Source organism: Microcaecilia unicolor, chromosome 3, assembly GCF_901765095.1.
Source record: "Microcaecilia unicolor chromosome 3, aMicUni1.1, whole genome shotgun sequence".
NCBI lineage: Eukaryota > Metazoa > Chordata > Amphibia > Gymnophiona > Siphonopidae > Microcaecilia > Microcaecilia unicolor.
Window position 1 is genome coordinate 486,800,346 of NC_044033.1, and position 24,997 is coordinate 486,825,342.

Here is a 24,997-nt window from a genome sequence, read left to right on the forward strand (position 1 = left end):
GGCTGCTCCACTGAGGGCTCAAGATCCCTCGATGCCAAAGTGGGAGTGCCCTGCTGCAACTACACCAGCTCATCTCGGAGCATACTCCGGAACCACTCATCGAGGGTGGGCAAAGGCATGGGAGCTGGTGCGGAGGCAGCCTGCAAAGTAACTGGTGCCAAACCAATGAAGGGGACCTGGCCACTTGATGACTGACGCACCGGCACCTCTTCCAAGGAGAGGGAGAGCTCCTCTCGATGCCAGCGCTTCTCGGGTATCAGAGTCTGATGCCCCGGTACTCCTGGCACCGTGCATGGAGGAGGACTGATGCTTATGTTTCTTGTGCTTCTCCCGATGCATAGAGCCTCAATCCCCCAGTGCCGACGAAACAACGTTGAATCTGAGTGTTTCTCAGATGTCAGGTCCTATGTTGACCAGTCCTGGGACCTGCTAACAGCTTCTGTGTCGAGACAGGTGGAGACTCAACTCAATGCCGGTGCAATCACGGTGGTTACCAGTGTCGGAGCAGCCATGGAGGTCAATGCCACTGGTGTCAAAGATGATGGTCCAGCCTTTGAAGAGCCAAAAAGCTTTTCCTGTTGAGCAGATCGCACTCTCTATGTCCTGGCTTAAATATGAAAACAAAGATCACAGATTGAGGAGTCAAAATTTGGCCCAAGCCACCCAATGTACCAGTAGTGCGGGTCCGTGAAAGAAATAATGTGGCAATATTTAATGCACCGTGTAAAGCCACTGGCAGCTTTCTTGGACATCGAAAAAAGAAGTTTGGCTAAATTAAACTCCTCAATCTTGAACAATTAAAAAAGGGAATTGTTCAACTGAGGTCAGGGCTGTGGCCCAATCACGCAGCCTCTCACAAAAAAGGAACAACAAAAAAAAAAGTGAAAAATACCAGGAAGAAATTAATTAAAACAAGATTATTAACCATAAGGGAAGGCTCTTGCAATATCAAAAAAATATGTTAAAATTGCAGTATAAGAAGACTATGTGAATGCATCCTCTCAGCTCCGCGGTAAAAAAAGAGACTGAGGGACAAGAGCTCAAGCGTCACTACTACTACTACTACTATTTAGCATTTCTATAGCGCTACAAGGCATACGCAGTGCTGCACAAACATAGAAGAAAGACAGTCCCTGCTCAAAGAGCTTACAATCTAATAGACAAAAAATAAATAAAGTAAGCAAGTCAAATCAATTAATGTGAACGGGAAGGAAGAGAGGAGGGTAGGTGGAGGCGAGTGGTTACCAGTGGTTACGAGTCAAAAGCAATGTTAAAGAGGTGGGCTTTCAGTCTAGATTTAAAGGTGGCCAAGGATGGGGCAAGACGTAGGGGCTCAGGAAGTTTATTCCAGGCGTAGGGTGCAGCGAGACAGAAGGCGCGAAGTCTGGAGTTGGCAGTAGTGGAGAAGGGAACAGTTAAGAAGGATTATCCATGGAGCGGAGTGCACGGGAAGGGGTGTAGGGCGTCAGGCAGGAAGGCACCAGCGCATGCACAGTGGGACACTGCTAGAACTTTCTATAGTGCCAGTGACTCAGCACCAGCACCAGGGCTCTGTCAGATGACATAACCCACATGTGGAAATAACGCGGACTGCTTGTCCTCTGAGAAAATACTTTGCATTATTAATATTTGGCCAAATAGTAAAATTTGCTATTCGGTACAGCTCTAGTTGTTATCCCCTCTTACCAGCAGATGGAGGTAGAAACTTACTTTTCCCAGTGACACCAGTACACTAGCCAATGCTCTATGGAAAGCTCCAGTATATCTCAATCAAAGCAGCTCAAGGTGTCTCTTTCAACCATACCCAACAGCAACTACTGCTATAAACAGATTTATAACCAGCCAATACACATTGCTTTTCTATTTTTTTTAACCACCACAAAGAGAAATAATACGAAGATTTCCAGGGTTCCTGTGAACCAAAGTGTTCTTTGGGAGGGGGGGCGCTAAGGATGATACAACTGGACTAAAGGAAAGGAAATTAATAGATACGAATAAATGTCACCTTCCTTAGAGTTCTGGCTACATCATTCTGACAAATAGGATGTGATCAAGCAGAACTCACTGGGTGGGAAAGATAAGGGTGGGGGTGACAAAAAGAAGCAAGGGAAATCAGAAAGTCAGCCCCGGGAAAAACATAATGGCAGTGGGGAAGGTAGTGTTAATATAGAAAAACATCTAAACTCACTTAATAATACATGGAAAGCAAAGGGCACAAATACTTGTAGTCTAAGTAAAAAGGTCCAAGAATTGCAAGCCATGTGGTTCAAGGAAGTCATGGATATTGTTGCTATTACAGAAACATGGTTCAGTGATTCCACTGAATGCGATGTGATTATAACGGGCTTAAATCTTTTTAGGAAAGACAGGGAGGACCAAAGAGGGAGTTGAGGGCACTGAATGTGAAGAATAACATCAGAGCAGCTGAAATGCAGGGAACCTGAGGAAAGGAAGAAGCTATATGGATCAGTCTGGAAAGAGAAAATAGAATCTGTATCCACATGGGTGTTACCTACAGCCCTTCTGCACATATGGAGAAGCAGAACAAGAATCTGAACGAAGATATCAATAAGCTTGGAATGAAAGGAGAGGAGCTCTTCCTAGGAGATTTCAACTTGCCTAATGTGGATTTAAACATCACATTGGCAGAATCGGAAAGAAGCAGAGAGATTGTGGATGCCTGACAAAGTTCTCTGTACAGATAAATGACGACGGAACCCACGAGGGAAGGGATGACACTGGATATAATGCTCACAAATGGAGAAAGTACGTCCAACGTTCATATGGGTGCCCAGACAACAGTGAAAATAATAGGAAACAGCATAAAGAATGGCAAGTCAAATACAAAAATGCTGATAAGGAAGGCAAAGAAAGCCTTTGAAAAAAGATTGTGTTGGATGCAAACACACATAGCAAAAACTTTTAGGTACATAAACAGCAAGAAACAGGTGATAGAATCAGTTGGACCACTAGATGACAGAGAGGTAAAAGGGGCACTCAGGGAAGACAAGGCCATAATGGACAGATTAAAGGCATTCTTTGCTTCAGTTTTCACCGAAGATATGGGAGAGATACCAGTGCCAGAAATGATATTCAATGCTGTAAGTCGGAGAAACAAAGAAAATATCTCTAAACCTCGAAGATCTAATGGAGCAATTTGACAAAGTGAAGAGTACCAAATCACCTTGATCAGCTGGTATAATATATATGCCAGAGTACTGAGAGAACTGAAAAATTAACTTGCAGAGCCTACTGTTGGTAATGTGTAATTTTCTCTCTAAAATCAAGCAAGGTACCTGAAGATTGGAGGGTGGCAAAAGTAACACCAATTTTAAATACAGTTCCAGAGGTGATCCTGGAAATTGCCAGGCAAAATGGTAGAGACTATTACAAGAAATAAAATAAAAGTGGGAGGACGACCAAGGATTCCAAAGACTGAAAGGATATATAATAATAAGATGATTATTGAGGTATAAAGACTCAACACAACGTCGTGTTTCGGCCGTTAGGCCTGCATCAGGAGTCTTAATGCCGAATGCTTTTGAGAACTATTTGATGAAGGCAAATCCTCAACAAAGGGAGGTCTTTAGAAAGACCATTGTGAAGGTGAGCGTGCTTCGTTGTCTCCTCTGACACAACGCTTGTATAGAATGCTGCAATAAGCAGCCCTCATGAACACTATTGGCTTATTGCAGCATTCTATACAAGTGTTGTGTCAGAGGAGACAACGAAGCACGCTCACCTTCACAACGGTCTTTCTAAAGACCTCCCTTTGTTGAGGATTTGCCTTCATCAAATAGTTCTCCAAAGCATTCGGCATTAAGACTCCTGATGCAGGCCTAACGGCCGAAACATGACGTTGTGTCGAGTCTTTATACCTCAATAAACATCTTTATTATTATATATCCTTTCAGTCTTTGGAATCCTTGGTCGTCCTCCACTTTTATTTTATTTCTTGTTGTTGTCCGTGGGGCGTCTAGAGTTCTCCGCCTTCTGGCGGATATTTTTCTCTCCTCAGAGACTATTACAACCAACAATATTACAAAGCATATGAATACACATTGATTAATGAGAAAAAGCCAACATGGATTTAGTGAAAGGAAATCTTGCCTCACCAATCTATTACATTTTTTGAAAAGGTGAATAATTATGTGGATAAAGGTGAACTGGTCGATATTGTGTATCTGGATTTTCAAAATGCATTTGACAAAGTACTTCATAGAAAGACTCCTGTGGAAATTAGAAAGTCATGGGATAGGAGGTAATGTACTACTGTGGAATAAAAACTAGCTAAAGGTTATAAAACTGAGTGTAGGGTTAAATGGTCAGTATTCCCAAAGGAGAAGAGTACACATTGGGGTTCCCCATGGGTCTGTGCTTGGACAGCTGCTTTTCAACATTTATAAATGATCTAGATATGGGAATAACTAGTGAGGTAAATAAATTTGCTTATTAGATGTTTTTAAACTGCAAAAGGATGGGACTTCCGGTGACGTCACAATCCGCAATGGCGATCTGAAAGCGGAGCTCCCGACTACCAGCCCGAAAACCAGCTAAATAGCAGGGCCACCGGTGCCCGAAACGAAGGGTGAGAAGCGAGAGTGGGAAGCGAAAGGAACGCCTCCCAAAGATGGCGAATTCAAAGCTCAAAGCGGCAGACTTAGCCGCGTTTGCATTCCGTCAACGAGAACACGTGCCAGAAATGCAGGCCGGAGATCAGAGCAGACAGGGGAACTGTAGGAGTATTTGCTGTGATCTCACCCACCCGGTGTGCACATGAGAGCACCTTTACAGCCAACATGGACGCTGCAACCTTTCACCTATATGTCTGACTACCAACTGTGCAGAAGTCAGCATTTCAGCTTGTAATAGATTTACTGAAGCCTGCACCACCTCCAAGGTCACTCTGTATCGGGGGAGAATGCATGTCCCTGAGAGAGAGAGAGCTTACGAGATAAGACGGACAATGGAAGCTTCATACAGATGCTGGGAGTACATGGTGGGATTATTTCTGATTGGCTCCCAGAAAACTGATGGGTCGGAGAAGCGGGAACAGAAGGAGAAAAAAGCTAGAGTTGGCGGGAAGAACGAGAAAGAAAGAACAGAAGAAAAGAAGAGGAGAGGACTTGCATTTCTGCAAGCACCTGATTTACCTGAGAGACTTACTGATAATACCTGGCAAAGCTTTTCCCCAGGTTACAGCTGTCTACAGGATCTATACTGAGTCTGTATCATCTGTTGCTGAGCAAGACAAGTGCATCACCTAAGCTCGTGGGACCTTGCTGAGACATTCAGCTGAGGTATCGGAAGGAACCTGATCTGGTGACCGGAACGGTGAGATCATAGCTTACTTCCTTCAAGCTGGGTTAGATAATTGGTCTGTGCTCGGACCCATCAGATGCGTGACGTCAGGATTTATGATCTCTACTCGCTGTTAGCCTAGTATAAGATTTGTGTGGTAATCATTAGGATCTCGGTATTGTGTTTATCTGTCATTACAGATTAGCCAATAGGATAATCATAGTTATTCTCTATATTTTTGGTATCATTGTGCATGCAATCAGGAATTGCTGATGCTATAAGCTGATAAGGATTTTTCTATATTTTTGTATATAACACTGTATAAATAAACTAATATATTCCATTGGTCTGTCCGTTATTTTCCATGTAGCGAATGTCGGGCGGAGGCCACACCCCCTAGACATAAGCGAGTATGTATGTAGGAATTGGCCTCTTACAAAATCTATATAACCACCTACAAATTGGGGGCGTTCGTCCGGGACGGTTGGTGCAGGAATAGCAGAAGTTAAGCCTTTTTCTGGGTCTTTTCAGAAGGCTGGTTTAACCTTCTGTTTCTCTTTGCACGAACTGCAGTTCCACCCTAGCTGACGGCAGACCTTTGTTTATACAGCTGTGTTTTATTGCTGTAATTGGTTGACAGATTTATTACTCTGAGCTCCAAAAGAGAAATAACGGTTTCTCTAACTCTCTGTCAGGAAGGAAAACAGGGTGTGTTTAGTCTTTAACATGGCGACCGGCACGGTTGGCACATTGCCTGAAATGCTCCTAAGTGAACAGGAGAAGGGCGTGCTGAAAATATTACTGCCACTCTCTCATAGTAAGACGAAACCAGCACCTCCTACAGTAGAGTCTGTACGTGCTTTATTTAGTAGCAGTTCACCAATAGCTCAGAAGTATATGCTACGGTTTTAAATACAATTATAAAAGAGAAACAGCATTTGTCGCATGGATGCTTTGTGAACTGGGCGTGTCTCTTTTGGCAGTTAAAGACTCTTTGATGAATGAGATAAGAGAGGTATCTGTACCTCTAACAGATCGCATAGCGGATTTGCAGTTAGATTTGTCCCAGACTAGGGAAACTGTCCAGGAGCGAGACAGCGAGTTAGCTGCATTACGAGTTGATTTAGAGACTGCCAAATCTGCTTTAGCAGGGACCAATGTAAGCCCCGCCCCACCTCACTCCTCTGAAGAGATGTGTACGGAGTGCCAGACACTGTATGATAAGTGTAAAACTTTGCAGTGTGACCTATCTGATTGTGAAGCACGTAATTACACATTAAAGCAAGAAATTGCCCAGTACCTCGTGTCTTTTGATTCGTTGCAAGAGAAATTTTCTCGTTTGACTGGTGCTTTACACAACCAGACTAGGGAAACAGATAAGTTGCAGACATTATATCGGGAGCTAAAACAGGTCTCAGAAGGTGTTCAGAGTGAGTTGCGCAGGGAGCTAGTGACCACTCAAGAAGAATCTGTGTCTGTGTTTCAAGATTGGCATGCGGCCAAGCTAGAGTTGGCGGAGTTAAAAGAGAAGCAGGAGACAGTCTCACTGCAATTACAATGTACAGTGAAGGACAGAGATTCATTGTCTAAAGCATTAGATGAGTGCACTGTAAAGATTTCCACAATGCAGCAAGAGCTTACGCACATGGCGCAGGAAGAAGTACCGTATACCTTAGAGTTCCCCGACAGTTTTGCTGCGGGTCACCCAAGCCCAGCTCCCGAAATGAACCGTTACGTGAGCCGGGAGGGACCCGAGTTAAACACACCCATTGGGGGCATGGCTTCGGCTCTTTCCCGCCCCTCTGTACAATCCAGCCCCATAGTGGCTGGTGACCGAAGCAGCAGACCCGAGACAGTGACACACCCATTGGGGGCACGGGATCAGGGACGGCCTGCTGAAATCATCAGCTCACTTGGTCAGGTGCCTAGCTCAGGGTTTCAGCCTTCGGCAGATCCACCCAGTTTTAGCAATACACCTGCCCCGAGGTTCTCTACACCTGGTAGTGATCAGCGGCATGTCAGGCCGGAACCCAAGAAAGGAATGTCTATGGAGAGGCAAGCATATATTATAAAGATGCTACGCACCGTAATAGCGCCTTTTAAAGAGTCTGCCTCGGTATCCATAGAAACCCATCTTAAGGCAGTGCATGAACTCCTGCAGACCATGCACGTCTCTTCTGAGGATGACATCAGAGCCCTCCTCAAATGGACCTTTAGCACCGAGTGCCATGAAGTTCTAGATTTGATCATGTCCGATAACCCCGATTTACGGTCAGTGGAGCAAGCCTTAGCGAAGCGCTACGGTCTCTTTGCCAACTCTCTTGAAGCTAAGCGTGCAGCGTATACTATTAGTTGTAATCCGGAGGAGAGTCCGCGGGAGTGGGCCCATCGCTTGAAGCGTGCATTTTACCAAGGGGGGGTGCCGCCTGATTCAAAAGATCTTGAATTTGGTGATTTCAGGGAACTTTTTATACAGGGTCTGCCTGATCCGATAAAGATTCCCTTGGCAGGAAAAAACGCAGAACCCTATTCCAGCCTTCTAAAGCAGGCTGAAGGAATTTTTGAAATCTGCCGCGCCAAGCCAATCGCAGAGACTCCGAAACCGGCATCCAAGAGTCGCAACAGGGTGATACCACCCGCTGTTTGTGCGGTCACTTCCACGCTTTCTCTGGAAAACAAAGCGCCGAGACCAACTACGCCGCCGGGCTCTCAGGCCCTGCCGCGGGATGCAGCGCCTCCTATTGCACAGGAGGGACAGCAACAACCTAAAAAGAAGCGGTTTAATCAGAAGAAGAATGCAGAGAAGATCCGTGCTATGCAAGCTCAGCTGGACCAATTGATGGCAAGATGTTCATCGCGGAGTCTAGCAGTGTACCTAAGACACCTTCATCTCATAAAAAGGTCAAATTCCAGAAGCAGAAGGACCAGTCTTCTAGACCGCCGACCCCTCCGGGGCTGAGTGTTAAATCTGTTGAGGTGGAACAGCCATCCTCTTCGGAGGAAGAACAAGCATGACTAGACGTGGCCACAAAACCTGTTACCGCAAGCGTCCCCACTGTCCACGTGGATGCGTTGTCGTCCATCAGTGAGGAGTCCCCCGTGAACCATGCTGCGTCGCAGCCCTCGAACCCGGAAGGGCCTCTTTCAAAAGACTCATCCCAGGAAGTCAGGTATTTTCTAGGTAAGCTTATATCTAAAGGTTACAGATATACCGTGGAGTTGTTAATTCAACAAGTACTTTCCTGTGAAGGTCTCCTGGATACAGCATCAGAGGTGACTTTGGTCACCCAGGGCCTGTTTCAGAAACTCGAGGCATCTCTAGGGGGGGGTCAGGATGTGCTGCGTGTCACACCGTGCGACTTGTCACTGATGGCCTATGGCAATCAAAGTATTGGAACTGTGGGACAGGTTTGGCTATCTTTACAGCTTGGACAGATGACCGTCAGGCACCCTGCCATCATCACTACCAGTGAGGGTGAAGAATTTCTGATTGGAAATGACCTTTTGAAGAGATTTCGGCCTGTTTTGGATTATGACGAGGAAACGATCTGGTCTAAGGTCACTCGACCCCTTAAATATGTGCGAGGGAGATACTGGCGTACAGTCGGTGATGCCAACTCTGTGGAGCTACAGGACACTCCCCTGCGGACTGATCTCCGGTGTTCCGCGGATCCGCCCATGCGGGAGCCTCCGTTGACAGAGGCACCAAAAGGGGGTCAGAAGCATGAAGAGCTGGTGCAACAAGCGGACCATCTAGAGATTGTTTCACAGGACTCAGCATCACTTGAAATCTCATCTCCTATCTCTGGTCCTGATTTTGCTCATCCTTGCAAGGTGACTGTCATCACCCAGAAAGGTGATGAATTCACCATACCAGTTCAGGTGGCTAACACCCAATTGCTTCAAGCTACTTTACTGTTCACTAGTGATCTCTCCTACATCAGTGACTCGTTGTACAGCCAAATTCGTAAGTCTGTACAACTTCCCTTCAGCAGATGTTCCTCTACTTCGGTACAGGTACCGGGACAAGGCTCCAAGCCGCTTGACGGAATATGTGGCCTTCCCTTGACTGTGGGAAAGAAGACATTCACTCACCACTTCTCTATTGTCCGGGGCGTGAGGGAACCCTTATGTTTGGGGTCAGATTGCCTTGCACGACTGGGAGTTTATGTGGACCTGGTGAATCTAGTCCTGTGGAGTAGAATGCAGAACAACCCAGTGGAACTTGAACCTACGGCTGTTTGTTTGAAGTCTGGACAGACCATTCCCCAGGTCTGTGAGGTAGTCTGTGACAAGGATGTAACCATTCCAGGTAGGGTACGGGATTTTTCCCTCAAGCTTCGTCTCGCTCAAGGACAACGTCTGCTGGATGAGGTAGTGTTCTTTAACCCACATGCCCACTTTCGAGACCTTGGATTGGCAATTGGTGTTCTGCCATGTTTGGAGGTCACCGGTACCACCTTATACCTGTTGGTCACCAATCCACAGTCTGCTGAAGTTGAGCTATCTGCTGGAGATTCTTTTGGCTTTCTGGTTGGCCAGTCTTTCCATGATGTCGAGGTAAGTTTGCCTATCCTTGGCAGGCTGCCTTCTTCTTGGGACACCTGCCAGGGGGGGGAGACGACTGACAGTTGGTTTACCTCTCCCAGGGGCCTCATATCTCTCGAGTTTGTTTGGCCCTATGATGCGACGTGTGCTCAGGTACAGGTGGAAGATGACTTCTTGTTTCTGTCCAGGGAAATGTCTGTACCTCAGAAGCCTCGAAGGGTGAATTCTGTGGAAACCTCAACCTTGCAGGAGGACATTGAAGAACAGGTGGAAATTTCATCCAACCAACCTTTCTCAGAGTTTGATGCTATGGTGAAAGAGCAAGTGGAACAGGCTGATGCTTGTACTACTCACACAGAGAAGAGGAAGTTGACTCAGTTGTTGTACAATTACAAGGACCTTTTTGCTGTAGATTCGTATGACTGTGGACTTACGAACCTACATGTCACCAGAGTGCCTACGGAACCTGGTGGCAAGCCTGTCTTTGTGCGTCAGTATAAGATTCCATTGGCTTCCTATGAGTCTGTACAAGAGATTCTCAACACTTTGGAGACCAGGGGTATCATCAGACAATGCAACAGCACGTACAACTCCCCTCTGTGGCCCATCTTGAAAAAGAATAACAGCTGGAGAATCGCTCTGGATTACCGTCAGTTGAATAAGCGAGTACCCTTGTCCCGGTGGCCTATGGCTCCACTGGATCAGAACCTTGCAACCATCAGGGGGGCTAAGTATTTCACCAGCCTGGATTTGGCATCAGGGTTTTGGACAGTACCAGTCCATCCCCACGATCAGCATAAACTGGCTTTTACGTTTGGGAAGAAGCAGTATACGTGGAACAGGACACCCTTTGGGTTTCTCAATTCACCTGCTGAATTCAACATTTTCCTACACAAAGCCCTACCAGATGCTGAAGCTCGAGGAACAGTGGTCTATGTGGATGACATTCTGATCAAGAGTCCTACCTTTCGGGAACACCTGGAGGAGATGGAGCATGTCTTCACGCAGTTGGCAGATGCTGGAGCTAAACTGACTCTTGCCAAAGGACAATGGTGCAGGAAATCACTGAATTACTTAGGGTATGAAATTTCTGCTGAGGGTCTGCGACCCCAGAAGAAGCGAGTGCAGTCTTTACAACAGTTGAAACAGCCCACCAATATCACTGAACTTCGTTCCTTTCTAGGAATTTGCAACTACTCCAGACAGTTCATAGATGAGTATGCGGAGATCACCCGACCGTTGGTCAAGTTGTTGAAGAAAGATACACCTTGGGTCTGGGGGCCAGAACAGAAATCTGCTATGCAGGAGCTGAAAGACAAGCTTAGCTGCTTCCCATGCCTCGCATACCCCGAGGGAGGTCGTGAGTTCTACGTGGACTTGGGATATTCCCAACACTCTATGAGTGCTGTCCTATATCAGAAGTATGACACGGATAAGAGGGTAGTGGCGTATGCCAGTAAAGGACCAACGGATGTGGAGAGGAAGTATTCCGACTGTGAGAAAGCACTCCTGTCTACCGTTTGGGCTTTGCAACACTTCAGAAGTTACATCCAAGGGGAGAAGCTAATTGTGGAGACTTGCCACCAGCCCATCAGTTTCTTGGGTAGTGACCGAATTAAGACCGGTCGAGTGTCAAACAGCAAAATAGTCTCCTGGACATTGGCTCTTCAAGGCTGGCCTCTGGAGGTAAGGTATGCTCAGAAACATCGTAACGCAGTAGCCCAAGGTATGGCTGACCTACATGATTGTGCAGAACAGGATTCCATTGCAGGTATTCCCGAAGCAGATGTTCCCCCGCCAGAGAAAGAACCTCATCGACACCATCTGTATGATGAACAGACTTGTGCTACCATGCCTAAGGTCTATGTAGATGGTTGTGCTTACCGTCGTGATACAGTCAAGGAATTGGTTGCAGGAGTAGGAGTGGTATGGGATCCAACCAATCTTGAAGAGACCCTGAAACACAGCTTGGGCTCGCGAACTAATCAGTACGCTGAGATTGTGGCAGCTCTGGTGGCGGTACAGTCTGCAATTCAGAAAGGAGTCCGACAGTTGGTCATATGTACGGATTCGGACTATGTGAGACAGAATTTTGTGTCCCATTTGCCCATCTGGAAGCAGAAAAATATGTTAAATTCCAAAGGAAAACCAGTACATCATGGAAACTTGATCCGGATTTTGGATCAACTGGTAAAGGACCATGACATGACCATCTATTGGAAGAAGGTCAAGGGTCATGCAAAAGTTGACAGTCCCGACAAGCTGGGAAACGACTTGGCGATCACCTGGCCAAGGAGGGTGTGCTTACAGGAGAATTATGGCGACCCCCAGATGTGGAGACTGCGGCTGTCCATGCGGTCACCCGACGACAGGCGAAGCAGTCCAACGACACGCCGGTGGTCCAGTGGTGCAGGGAAGTCCCATCCTTTGATCTTGTCATGGCACAGAAATCCGACCCGGTGATCGGTAGATTTTATGAGTACATATGGAATCCGCAAGACTGTTCCCTGACGGAAGAACACAAGCAAGATGAGGAAATGAGGATACTCTACGCCTCCCGAGAGAAGTTCAAACTTCACAAGGACCTGCTTATTCGGACGAGTAAGCATGGCATTGAGCAATGGGTGGTGCCTAAAGAATATCGAGGCATTATGTTGCAGCATGCCCATGACGAACCATGTGCTGGACATCGAGGGGAGAATATCACCTATGAGACCCTAAAGCAAGTAGCTTATTGGCCTCACATGCGACAGGATGTACAGTTGTACACGCGAGGGTGTTTGACCTGTTGTCGTTTCCAGCCATCTTCACCATCTCACCGAGCACCACTTAGGAAGAAGGGTATCGCCATGCCCTGGTCGGATATCCAGATTGATTGGGTTGGTCCTGTAGTTCGATCCACTCGTGGTAACAAGTACTTGCTCACAGTCACCTGCTTGTTCACCAAGTGGTTGGAGTGTCTGCCTGCACCCAACTGCACGGCAGAAACCACGGCTACCTTACTACTGAATCATGTGTTCAGCCGGTGGGGTTTGCCTATGCGAGTGGATTCAGACCAAGGTTCTCAGTTCACGGCAGAGGTGATTCAACATATGTGGAAGATGCTTGGAGTAAAGAGTAAGTTGCACATAGCTTACCGACCTCAATCTTCGGGACAGGTGGAAAGAGCTAATCGCACCATCATGACCATTCTGAAGAAGTATGTGTCATCCTCAGGTAAGAATTGGGACCTTGTCTTACCATTGGTCCTTATGGCGATTCGTTCCACACCCCACCGTTCCACCGGAGTGTCTCCTTTTGAGATGATGACAGGTAGGGAAATGACATTACCAATGCATTTGTTGTACAGGACTAATGATGTGAACTTGTCCAGTGCTACCTCCACTCATGAATATGTCACCCATTTGCGTAAGCATTTGCAAAGTGCCTTTGCCTTTGCTCAGAAAAATTTGGAAAGTAGCGCTAGAGGTAGAAAAGCCTATTATGATCAAGGGACTACCTCTAAAGAATACCAAATTGGCGACAAGGTATTCTACTTCAATTTTGCCAGAAACAAGGTTAAAGAAAGGAAGTTTCTGCCTAGTTGGCGTGGTCCATTCCCAATAGTGGAAAAAGCTTCACCTGTGGCTTACCAAATTTGCCTCAAGAAAAATACTAAGGGGGAAGACACCCTTAAATGGGTCCACATCAATCAGTTGAGACCACGTCATCCCAGTCATTTGATTCCAGACGTATGTGTTGATGACACGAACTGTACTAACACCCCAACAGCATAGTCTGTTTTCTTTGTACCTTGCAGATGCAGAAAAGAACCCTGATGATCGTGTTCTTGATCTCCGTGCTGCTGGGATCGTGGTCCAAGATGATCGAACCTGGTCCCATGTCTGGAGTTGTTCTGCAAGATACCCCTGGCTTCCTGATTACCCAGTCCCAGATTGTTCCCCAGAAAGTAGTTGTGTCCCTTGACCCAATGCATGTACTACTGAAACATTTCAATATGAGTAACTTAACTCTGTCTGCTGTTACCCATTCCTGGTTTCTCAATTATATGCAAAATGCCCGTGCACAAGTGAAGAACATTTTGCATCAACTGGACAAAGTCATGGTACAACCTATGCAACCTTATAATTCCAGGTCCAGATCTAAGCGTTTTCTTGGTCTGGCCGGTGGTTTGATTTTTTCGGCCATTGGTTCACTTTTTGGTATTTCCATGTCTGTTGCCAACGTAGTTTCTGTCCAAAAGCTGCAGGCCAATATACAAGCCATCCAAGCAGACTTGAAAGCCATTGAGACCAAATTGGTAGTCCAACAGAGCCAACTTGTGGCCCAGGGTAAAACTATTGCTGATACGGTCACTCTTGTGAATTTACATACACATAAAATTAGTGCTAACACAGCTGATTTGTTGACAATTAAAGGTACCATGAATGAAGACCGTGTGTTTATACAACCTGTTAAGGACCTTATCCAGGATTTATTTAGGGAAGTAGATACTAGTGTTAGTAAGCTAATGCAGGGACAGATATCAACGTACCTGATACCATCTGATGTTGTTAAAGATGCCTTTGCCAAAGTTACCCGTTTGTCTATTGAACCTTTTCAAATTCAAATCGCATTTCATTTAGGTACTGCCCTTCCCCTTTATTTGGATATGGAGCGTATGGAAATTGCCTTCATCCTTAATTTGCCATTTATTATGCCTGAGAATGTATACCAGCTTAAACAAGTTGTAAATGTAGGTACGTGGCATGAGAATTTGTACCTTAATGTTGATACACCTAAGTATGTTGCTTACCAACAGGATGCTCCGCAACATTATTTGGTCCCTAACTTAGACCTTTGCCACAAAACTAAAGATGTTAATTGGCTATGCCCTGGTAAACCTTTCCTGAAAGACACAACAGAAGCTCTTTGTGGCTTGTCCACAGAGAATGTCCAAGAGAAGTGTAAGGTTACCGTGTCAAAATATGACGATTTTTCTGATACCACTGTAGCTGTACTGGATACGGTATGGTTAGTTAGCACACCTAGTACGGAACTTACTGTCACCTTCCAGAAGCATGATGTAATCAACCGTTACACTCTTCCTTGCAATGTTTGTGTGATCGCTGTACCCAAGTATGCTGTTGCCCATGTAGGAGGAGTTTCCCTGTTTTATCTTGACACAGACCCGGTTGTTTCTGAGTTGGAAGTGCTTGATGTATTTCGTGGACATCCTATTGACTTTGCTATGGACCTTATACCATTTTTACAGTCCAAAGACTCTCACACTGTTGAATTATCTGTTGACCATGAGACTCTCGAGGTTGCAGATTACAAACGTCGTTCATCTGATGTCACCCAGTTCCACATGTCCACTCACGTTGTCATCCCACTTTTGACCATCTCGTGGTTCATCATGTTCCTGTGTGCTGTAGTGTTTTGGAGAGACCTTCGTCATTTACGCTATCGCGTAAACACTTTGTCACCTACGGCGATGAGATTGCAAGACTTTATGTAGTTACATCTGACCAGCGTTTTGCCAACAATTTATTCTGTTTTCACTTTTCTGTACTAATATGCTTTGCTTTGCATGATGTGATTATGGTTCATGATTTGTTTGATTAATTTTCATGTGTTAAGACTTTTAACTAACTGCACATGCGGGTTCTATTATTCAGTATTTTGCTGTATTAGCATTTTTGATTTCCTTGTGAACATTATTTTGCTTAATAGAACTGTTGGAAGTGTGTTAGTTTGCATTAGTTGAGATTTACTTTGAAACTTTTTGTAGTTGACCATGAAGTTGTACCTGAATCCTGACTGAACTGTCTGGCTTATTTTTGTAGTTAGGTTGGAGAAGGCCTTTACTCCTTTGTAGTAATTTCCATCTCCAAGGGGGGGAATCTGTAGGAGTATTTGCTGTGATCTCACCCACCCGGTGTGCACATGAGAGCACCTTTACAGCCAACATGGACGCTGCAACCTTTCACCTATATGTCTGACTACCAACTGTGCAGAAGTCAGCATTTCAGCTTGTAATAGATTTACTGAAGCCTGCACCACCTCCAAGGTCACTCTGTATCGGGGGAGAATGCATGTCCCTGAGAGAGAGAGAGCTTACGAGATAAGACGGACAATGGAAGCTTCATACAGATGCTGGGAGTACATGGTGGGATTATTTCTGATTGGCTCCCAGAAAACTGATGGGTCGGAGAAGCGGGAACAGAAGGAGAAAAAAGCTAGAGTTGGCGGGAAGAACGAGAAAGAAAGAACAGAAGAAAAGAAGAGGAGAGGACTTGCATTTCTGCAAGCACCTGATTTACCTGAGAGACTTACTGATAATACCTGGCAAAGCTTTTCCCCAGGTTACAGCTGTCTACAGGATCTATACTGAGTCTGTATCATCTGTTGCTGAGCAAGACAAGTGCATCACCTAAGCTCGTGGGACCTTGCTGAGACATTCAGCTGAGGTATCGGAAGGAACCTGATCTGGTGACCGGAACGGTGAGATCATAGCTTACTTCCTTCAAGCTGGGTTAGATAATTGGTCTGTGCTCGGACCCATCAGATGCGTGACGTCAGGATTTATGATCTCTACTCGCTGTTAGCCTAGTATAAGATTTGTGTGGTAATCATTAGGATCTCGGTATTGTGTTTATCTGTCATTACAGATTAGCCAATAGGATAATCATAGTTATTCTCTATATTTTTGGTATCATTGTGCATGCAATCAGGAATTGCTGATGCTATAAGCTGATAAGGATTTTTCTATATTTTTGTATATAACACTGTATAAATAAACTAATATATTCCATTGGTCTGTCCGTTATTTTCCATGTAGCGAATGTCGGGCGGAGGCCACACCCCCTAGACATAAGCGAGTACGTATGTAGGAATTGGCCTCTTACAAAATCTATATAACCACCTACAGAACTCCTTAAACCCACGATCGCCAGGCAGCCAGGGAGCACATGGAGAGGACGGGGAGAGCGAGGTACCGCCGGATAAGTGGGAAAACGTCTATCTCCCTGGCCTCTGCTGGTTCTCAACTTCAAGGAAGAGTGATGCTTCTTCAGTGCTGATGAACCATCAGCATCCTATGCAGCACCAGCACCCTTTATGACCTATCTAGCTAGAACAAACTTCCCCTTACAGCTTCTGTTACAAAGACCTCTAGAAGTTATCTATTGAGAATATTATTGTCTAGCATTCAAAACAAATACGTACAAGTCATGGGGAACAGTAACACACTGCCCCGCTTCACCAGATGCTCTTTCTGAAGAAGTTGGTCACCTTCTTTTCCAGGGCACTAATCAATCTGACACAGTAAAATAAAATAATTCATTTTTGGAAAAATAAGCCACTTGACCAAAGTTGTAGTTACAAAGCTTAAAAAAACTTTAAAATTCAATGGAAAAAATTGAACAGCTTTAAGGGGTAAAGGAAAGTCAAAAAACGTGTACCACTAAAAACAAATGGAAGTGCTAGTGTGAAATGAAAACTCTAAAAAAAAATTCACTGCAAAATAATCAACCAATAAAAATGGGCGCTGTGGAAAAAACTGAAATAAGGGTGTCCCATGTGAACACTGTGGCATCCCAGTCGTGCTTAATAATGCATGTCAGAAAGCTCTAGCAACTTTGCAAGCCACTGATTTGACTCAGGATCCATTAGATGTTACCCACTATGATGATTACATATCATGTTTGCCCTCGAAGAAAAAGAGTTAAAGGCTCAGAAACAGAGTAGCACATTCTAAGTTTCACTTCTGCTGACACCTCCATGCTAAAACAAGTCAACAATAAATAGGGAAGTGACCGGTAGTGGGAAGTTCAGAAGCAGAGGAAGGAAGATGACAAAAGCAATGTAGATGGGGAGAGGTAAGTAGAAAAAAGAATGGAGAGGGAGTGAATGGAGAGAGAAAATTAAAGAAGAGAAAGCAGACAATAATGAAGAAGTGAAAAAACCTTAGAGAAAAAGTAGGAAAAAGGATGATTAGAAATATAAGGGTGAAAGCAGATATTATTTATTTATTATTATTATTAGGATTTATTTACCGCCTTTTTAAAGGAATCCACTCAAGGCAGTGTACAGATATGGCAAAGGTATACATCACTTTAAAGCCTCTAACCCTTAAGTCTTTTTTTTTTTAATTCTTTATTTATAAGTTTCAGTTTTACATTCATGCATTAAACATAAATATATGGAAATATAGAAATTATTAAATACACCAGTAAACAAAGGTAAATTATCCAATAATTAGTCCCCAATATGATCCAAGTACAAAGAAATTGATCAATAAGATAAGAAATTAAAAAAAATTAGCAAAACAATGCTAGAAGCAGAAGCATACATTTTGAGCGCAGCCGGTACATAGTGTATATTATTCAGGTATTGGGAGCTCGCTCTTTGCTACAAATAAATTCAAGTAACTTTACTGGGTCAAAAAAAAGATAATTTGAGGAATCATATACTATCATACAGCGACAAGGATATCTAAGCAGAAAAGTTCCTCTCAAGTTACCGTATTTTTCGGACTATAAGACGCACCGGACCATAAGACGCACCTAGGTTTTAGAGGAGGGAAATAGGAAAAAAAAATTTTCCTCTTTCCCTCCTCTAAAACCTAGGTGCTCCGGTGCGTCTTGTCCGGGTTTTGGACCTCCGTCCCGTACTTACAGGATTCCGTGTTCCCTGGTGGTCTAGTGACGTCGGGGCAGGAAAGAGCCCCCTCTTTCCTGCCCATCGCGCTGCTCTCCGTGCTTCTCAATGCTTTCCGACGGTCTCGGCGAGATTCAAAATGGCCGCCGAGAATCTCGGCGGCCATTTTGAATCTCGCCGAGACCGTCGGAAAGCATTGAGAAGCACGGAGAGCAGCGCGATGGGCAGGAAAGAGGGGGCTCTTTCCTGCCCCGACGTCACTAGACCACCAGGGAACATGGAATCCTGTAAGTATGGAACGGAGGTCAAAAAATGCTACCTTCGGACTATAAGACGCACCCCCCATTTTCCTCCCAAATTTTGGGGGAAAAAAGTGCGTCTTATAGTCCGAAAAATACGGTAAGTACTCTAGATTTAAGCTGAAGAAATTCTTTCCGTCTTTTCTGAGTATCCCTGGCCAAGTCAGGGAATATTTGAACTTTTGCCCCCAGAAAGTTTTCATTAATATGGCGAAAATACAATTTGAAAATATTATTTCGGTCGAATTCGAGAGCAAATGTTCCCTTCTTAAGTCTTCAAGTGTCTACCCTCCGGCAAAGCTATGCTTCACATGGTTGAAACAAGTTAGTCATGGATAGTACTGTTGAGAAGCAAAAGAAGAGACATATTTCTTACATAGCTAAGTTATTTACCATGTTGAAATATGAGCGGATTTTGAATCCTCTTGCTAGATCCCAGACAATTACATTTCCATCATGGCCAGCAGAGAAGAGAATTCTAGGATCAAATGGATGAGACTCAAGTACAAAAACCTCATCTTCATGTCCCTGAAATAAGACAACAGCAGAAAAAGAGAACATTTGCTTTAAATAATTTGGATGTACTGTAAACAATCTCAAACAAGACCACCTTTCAGATAATCTTTTTGTAAATTTATTTGAAATTCAAAGATTTCTTCTCTCATCAGCACTCTGATATACAAAAATTGCAGATGAGTCAAAATCAAGATCTAAAATCATAATCCAATGAGCCATCCTTAAAACAGGTATACTGCCAGAAAACCTCACACCATTAATACCTGGATCAAGGGTGTCAGTTCATATTACAACAAATCATAATTTAAACTCAATTTCAACAAGATGCAGGCTCAACCCTATAAGAATATAATTTAATTTCATAACTAGATTACACCAGCAACTTTTGAATATAAATGTATCATAGAAAACATCATGCTGAACTCCAGAACAATACTGCAATATATATGATACAAATTAAAACTAGGTCATGCTCAATGCCTCAACTCTTGACTTATCTGGTAAACTTATGAATAGATCCAGGTCACCTTGATGGTACATGGATGAATCACTCTACAATATGAAGGTTTTGCACAGTGGTGTGCTGGAGCCGGCTCGCACCGGCTCGCAAGAGCCACTTGTTAAATTTTGACAGTTCTTGCGAGCCGGTTGTTGTTCGGGGCGAGCCGGCTCCATTGCACGAGGTAAGCATGGCAGGAGGGCGCCATGCTTACCTCCCCTCCCGCTCCCATCCATGTCTAGCGATGTTCTTCGCCCCACCCTCCCCTCCGTCAGTTTCAATTACCTCCCTCGAAGCGCCGCATTATTTAAAGCTCTGCTGCCCTTCTCCAGCTGCCTTCCCTGCTTGCTTCTGAGGAGCTCGCGCCCTTAGTCCCGCCTTCTGACGTCATTCTGACGTAATTTCCTTTTTCCGCGAAGGTGGGACTAAAGGTGCAAACTCCTCAGAAGCAAGCAGGGAAGGCAGCTGGAGACGGGCAGCAGGGCCTTAAATAATGCGGCGCTTCGAGGGAGGTAATTGAAACTGACGGATGGGAGCGGGAGGGGAGGGTGGGGGCAAAGGACATCGCTAGACATGGATGGGCAGAGGGAGGCAGGGGAGAGAACTGCTGGGCATGGATGGGCAAAGGGGTGCAGGGAAGAGAACTGCTGGGCATGAATGGGCAGAGGGAGGCAGGGGAGGGAATTGCTGGGCATGGATGGGGAGAGGGGGCAGGGGAGAGAACTGCTGGGCATGGATGGGCAGAGGGAGGCAGGGGAGAAAACTGCTGGGCATGGATGGGCAGAGGGAGGCAGGGGAGAGAATTGCTGGGCATGGATGGGCAGAGGGAGAATCAGGTGCTGAACGTTAAAAGTTTATATTTATTTACTTATTTATGGCATTTTACCCCATATTAAACATGAATTAGATTGGAACCTGGGATCATTTAATTTTTTTTTTCCTGGAGTAATGCATTGCCCCCCCCCCCCCCCCCATAGCCAGCTCTGCAATTTTGGGGGGGCACAGAGGTGGAGGGGCGCCGAGGTGGACCGGGGAGAGAGCCTGTTAAAAATTTACCAGCACACCACTGGGTGTGCAACTCTAGGAGGGTGAGGACCAAGGTTGGACACCCCCTAACCTTAGACCTATCCTCAGCACTTGACTTGGTGGATCACTCCATTCTACTTCAGAACCTCTCAGATCTTCATATATCTGACTCTGTTCTAGCCTGGTTCTGCGCATACTTGAAACACTGCTTCTTAGAATTCCATTGATATTATGTTTAATACTTTCACTGTAGCATTTCTCTTAACATTTACTATAGCCTAGACCTCCCTGTTTTCCTTTTCGCCTCCTCTCTGTTTTATGATGTTTTTATTTTTTTTAACCGCTTTGATATATTCTTGATATAGAAGTATATCAAATAAAACTGGGATATGAATTTATAAGTTATAAAGGTATGCCGATAATCAGTGCCATGCCTGCATGACTAAACCGGGGACTGCTATTTAAGCGGTCTTGCTTACCCAGATAGCTATACTGACACCAGCACTGAATATTGCCTGCATCCACATAACTTCCAAAAATACCCCAATTCTGTCCCAGCACAGAGTTGTGGTGGTCAGATATGTGCGGCAGCACTACTCAGATAAGTGCCACTGAATATCCCCTCCCAGCCTGCTTAGTGTGGTTTAACCAAGCAGGAGCTTATCCTAGTGGTTAGGGTGGTGGACTTTGGTCCCGGGGAACTGAGTTTGATTCCCACTTCAGGCACAGGCAGCTCCTTGTGACTCTGGGCAAGTCACTTAACCCTCCATTGCCCCTGTATACAATATGTAAGACGCATTGAGCCTGCCATGAGTGGGAAATCGCGGGGTACAAATGTAACATAAATACAAATATCATCCCTTGGTGGTTTTCTCCAAGAGCAAGGAGAATAACAAGTCCCCACAGTATGGGCTCTTCTCAGCTACAAGCAGCCTTCAAGAGAAAATGGGAAAGCACAGTAACAAAAAATACTGCAATGGATAGATATTAACATATATTTGGTACTCTGGTACCAACAAACTATTTTTTTTTTTTTTGGGGGGGGGGGGGGGGGGGCGGCAGCCTACAACAGACTTGAAGGACCTAGGACAGATCTAGGAGGGACGTAGCTAGATTGTAATTCCCAAAGAGATTTTGGAAGAATTACTGGCTAAACCTACTATTGCATCGGAAAACCTTTCCCAAACTGTAGTGGACTGTAAATGTTTGAACGGATGTCCATGTTGCAGACTTCAAATTCCCTCTTTGGAACCTGATTTCAAGTGGGCTACTGACGCCACTGTAGTTCTGACATTATGAGCTGTGACATGACCCTGAAGAGTCAAGCCTCCCTAAGGATAAGCAATTAGCCTGTACACTGCTCTGTTCTAGTCAGTTTAAGCAGTATAGCAAATGTAATAAACCATAAATCAAAGGAAATGCAGTCTGCAAGTCAATATTATTTGATAGCAGCCCCCTTCACATTAAGGTCAACCACAACAAAAAGTTGGGTAGACTTTCTAAGGGCTTTAGTCCTCTCCAAATAGAAAGCTAAGGTTCTCCAGAGCATGCAGTGCACTTTCACCTTTCTCAGCATGAGGCTTGGGAAAAAATTGGCAGGACAACAGACTGATTAAGATGGATGTCCGATACCACCTTTGGAAAGAAATGTCCATAGTCTGTTATTGAGATAGACATGGGGGAAGCCACTGCTTGCTCTAGGAATGGTAGCATGGAATGTTGCTACTACTGGGGTTTCTGCCAGGTAATTGTCACCTGGATTGGTTACTACTGGAAGCAGGATACTGGGCTATCATTGGTCTGACCCAGTATGGCTATGTTTATGTTCTTGTGAATTCACAGAACCACCTGGCTGTTGAAGAACTTAGTGTAAGGTGGATTGGTTACTAGAACCTGGAGCTAGATCACCCTTTGTGCTGAAGTCACTGCCACCAAAAACAGGACCCTTCCATATCAGGTACTTCAGCTCACAGGTATCAAAAGAACCTCGAAGAGAGATTTCAGTAGTTGGCTTAACAACACAGTGAAGTCCCATAACAGTGCAGGAGGCTGGATGGAAGGCTTCAACAGAAGAAAACACCATATGAATCGGACAACTAAAGGGTTTTCTCTCCCCATGCTGCTGATAAGCACCAAATACAATAAAGTATAACTTAACAGAGCTTGTTTTCAAACTTGATTCCGAAAATTTTATAAAATATTCAAACTGGTTTTGTATGGGGCAAAGAGGGATATAGGGCTCTTCCATCACAGCAAATAGTAAACCTCTTCTACTTAAAATCGTAATCCCTTTAAGTGGAATCTCTCCTAGAAGCAGGTCAGACAAATTGAAAGAAGCTATATGATGGAACCCAACAGAGTTACTTTAGCCTGCATGATCAATAACAGGGAATTCCCCAACTTTATGTATCTTTTTATTTATTTTATTTTTATTGTCATTTCAGCACTTATATCTCACATTTTCCAAAATTGTTTTGGTTCAATGTGGCTTACATTAAAAATCATAAATACTAACATATTGATCAATATAACAATCAATTAAATCAAAGAACCAGAGAACAGATCCTAATCCAAGTGCTCTTAAACAGGGAACCACACTTGTCTCTGCCAATATGGAGTGATAAGATTCATGATTCCCTGATCCCTTCCGAGTTTCAGGAGAGTTTTAACTATCAGGACTACTGAAGAATATACATACAGAAAAACTCCCCCAAATCTAGAAGAAAGGCATCACAACATGGCATGGAACAGAACCAAGGAACCCTCTAGTTCAGATCAGTGGCAAAAAGATCTACTGAGGGAGTACACCACTCTCATATTATACTTTCAGCTACTGCCTCATCCAAGGACCACTTGTGTAATTGCAGTATATGACAACTTTCTGCCCAAGTTGTTCTTCCCTGCCAGATAAGTGGCCCTGAAGGTCATCCAGTGAAAAACGATCTAGCTACCTTTCTTGAAAGTTTCCCAACACAGAAGGCACGATCCTGTTGCTCGCTGCTTGTTGATATATTACACCACAACTTGATTTTGTTGATCAACTGATCTTTGAAGGCATTTATATAATTCCACATTGCTCTCAATTCCAGTAAATTGATTTTTTTTTTTTATTAAGTGTCTCCTGGAAGGACCACAATCCTTGCGTGTGAAACTCATCTACATGGACTCCTCATCCCAGTTTGGACATGTTTGTTGTCAGTATGGTTTGAATTAGTAGAATTTGGAAGAGAGTGCGCCTTTTGCCAAATTAGACTTTAACTGTCCACAAGAACAGAGAGAATCCTTGAGAGATTTTGTGATAGATGTGACATCCGACAGCCTGTGAGAGGCCTGTGTGCACTTGTCTCATTTTCAGAAGTGAAAGGGGTGTTACATGTACTATCAAGGACACGTGTCCCAACGTTCTCCACATATTCTATTCTGATGTCTGCCAACTCCAATAGATTTCTATCACTGTAGACAGTAGATTGGTGATCCTTTTATATAGTAGAAAAGGCTTTTGCCCAAGTCTTGTCTAACAGAGCTCTAATGAATACAAATTGTGGTAACATGCTTGGTTAAGATGAGGTATTTTATAGCAAACCCTTGCAACTACAACACATGAATGGTTGTGCACAATGAACCTTCTGATTCTTCCTGAGATGTGCTTTTGACCTGCCAACCTTCCAAACACAGAAACACATGTATCTCCAGTCTGCATAGATATTCTGCTACGACCACAAGGCATCCGTGAATACCCACGAAGCTGACATGAAGACAAATATAGCACATGGTAGAGGTAGTGCTGTTTCCGTATGACGAATCTAAGATACTTCCTATGACTGGGATGTATTTCTACTAGGGCAGCGTTTTGATTAAAATTTTTAATCTCTTCTTTGGATGGAACTCAGATGATGAATGATCCCAATGGCCTCTATCGATGCTCCTTATCAAAGGTGAGTGATACACTCTTAATGTCAATGCATCTTTGTGACTAATGCTTCAGAAGCAAAAGTTGATAAACTGGATTTACTAATGCCAAAAACTAATTTATGCTATTTCTCATGACCACAAAAACTACAATAGGGATCATAATCGGGCCTAGGCATTGAAGGCATCAATTATATATATCTGTGATGGATATAGCTCTGTTCCACCTGGTGAACTTCTAACCTTCTAAAAGGTA

At 44.4% G+C, this 24,997-nt stretch overlaps 1 protein-coding gene across 1 annotated transcript in view; it reads right to left on the reverse strand.

Annotated features, from left to right (window-relative positions):
- The window catches only part of PHIP (pleckstrin homology domain interacting protein), an 863,049-nt gene that overhangs the window by 586,034 nt on the left and 252,018 nt on the right, over positions 1-24,997 (reverse strand). The window contains exon 14 of the mRNA XM_030199061.1: positions 19,185-19,319. Coding sequence (XP_030054921.1) covers positions 19,185-19,319 — 135 coding nt within the window. The remainder of the gene's footprint in view (positions 1-19,184; positions 19,320-24,997) is intronic.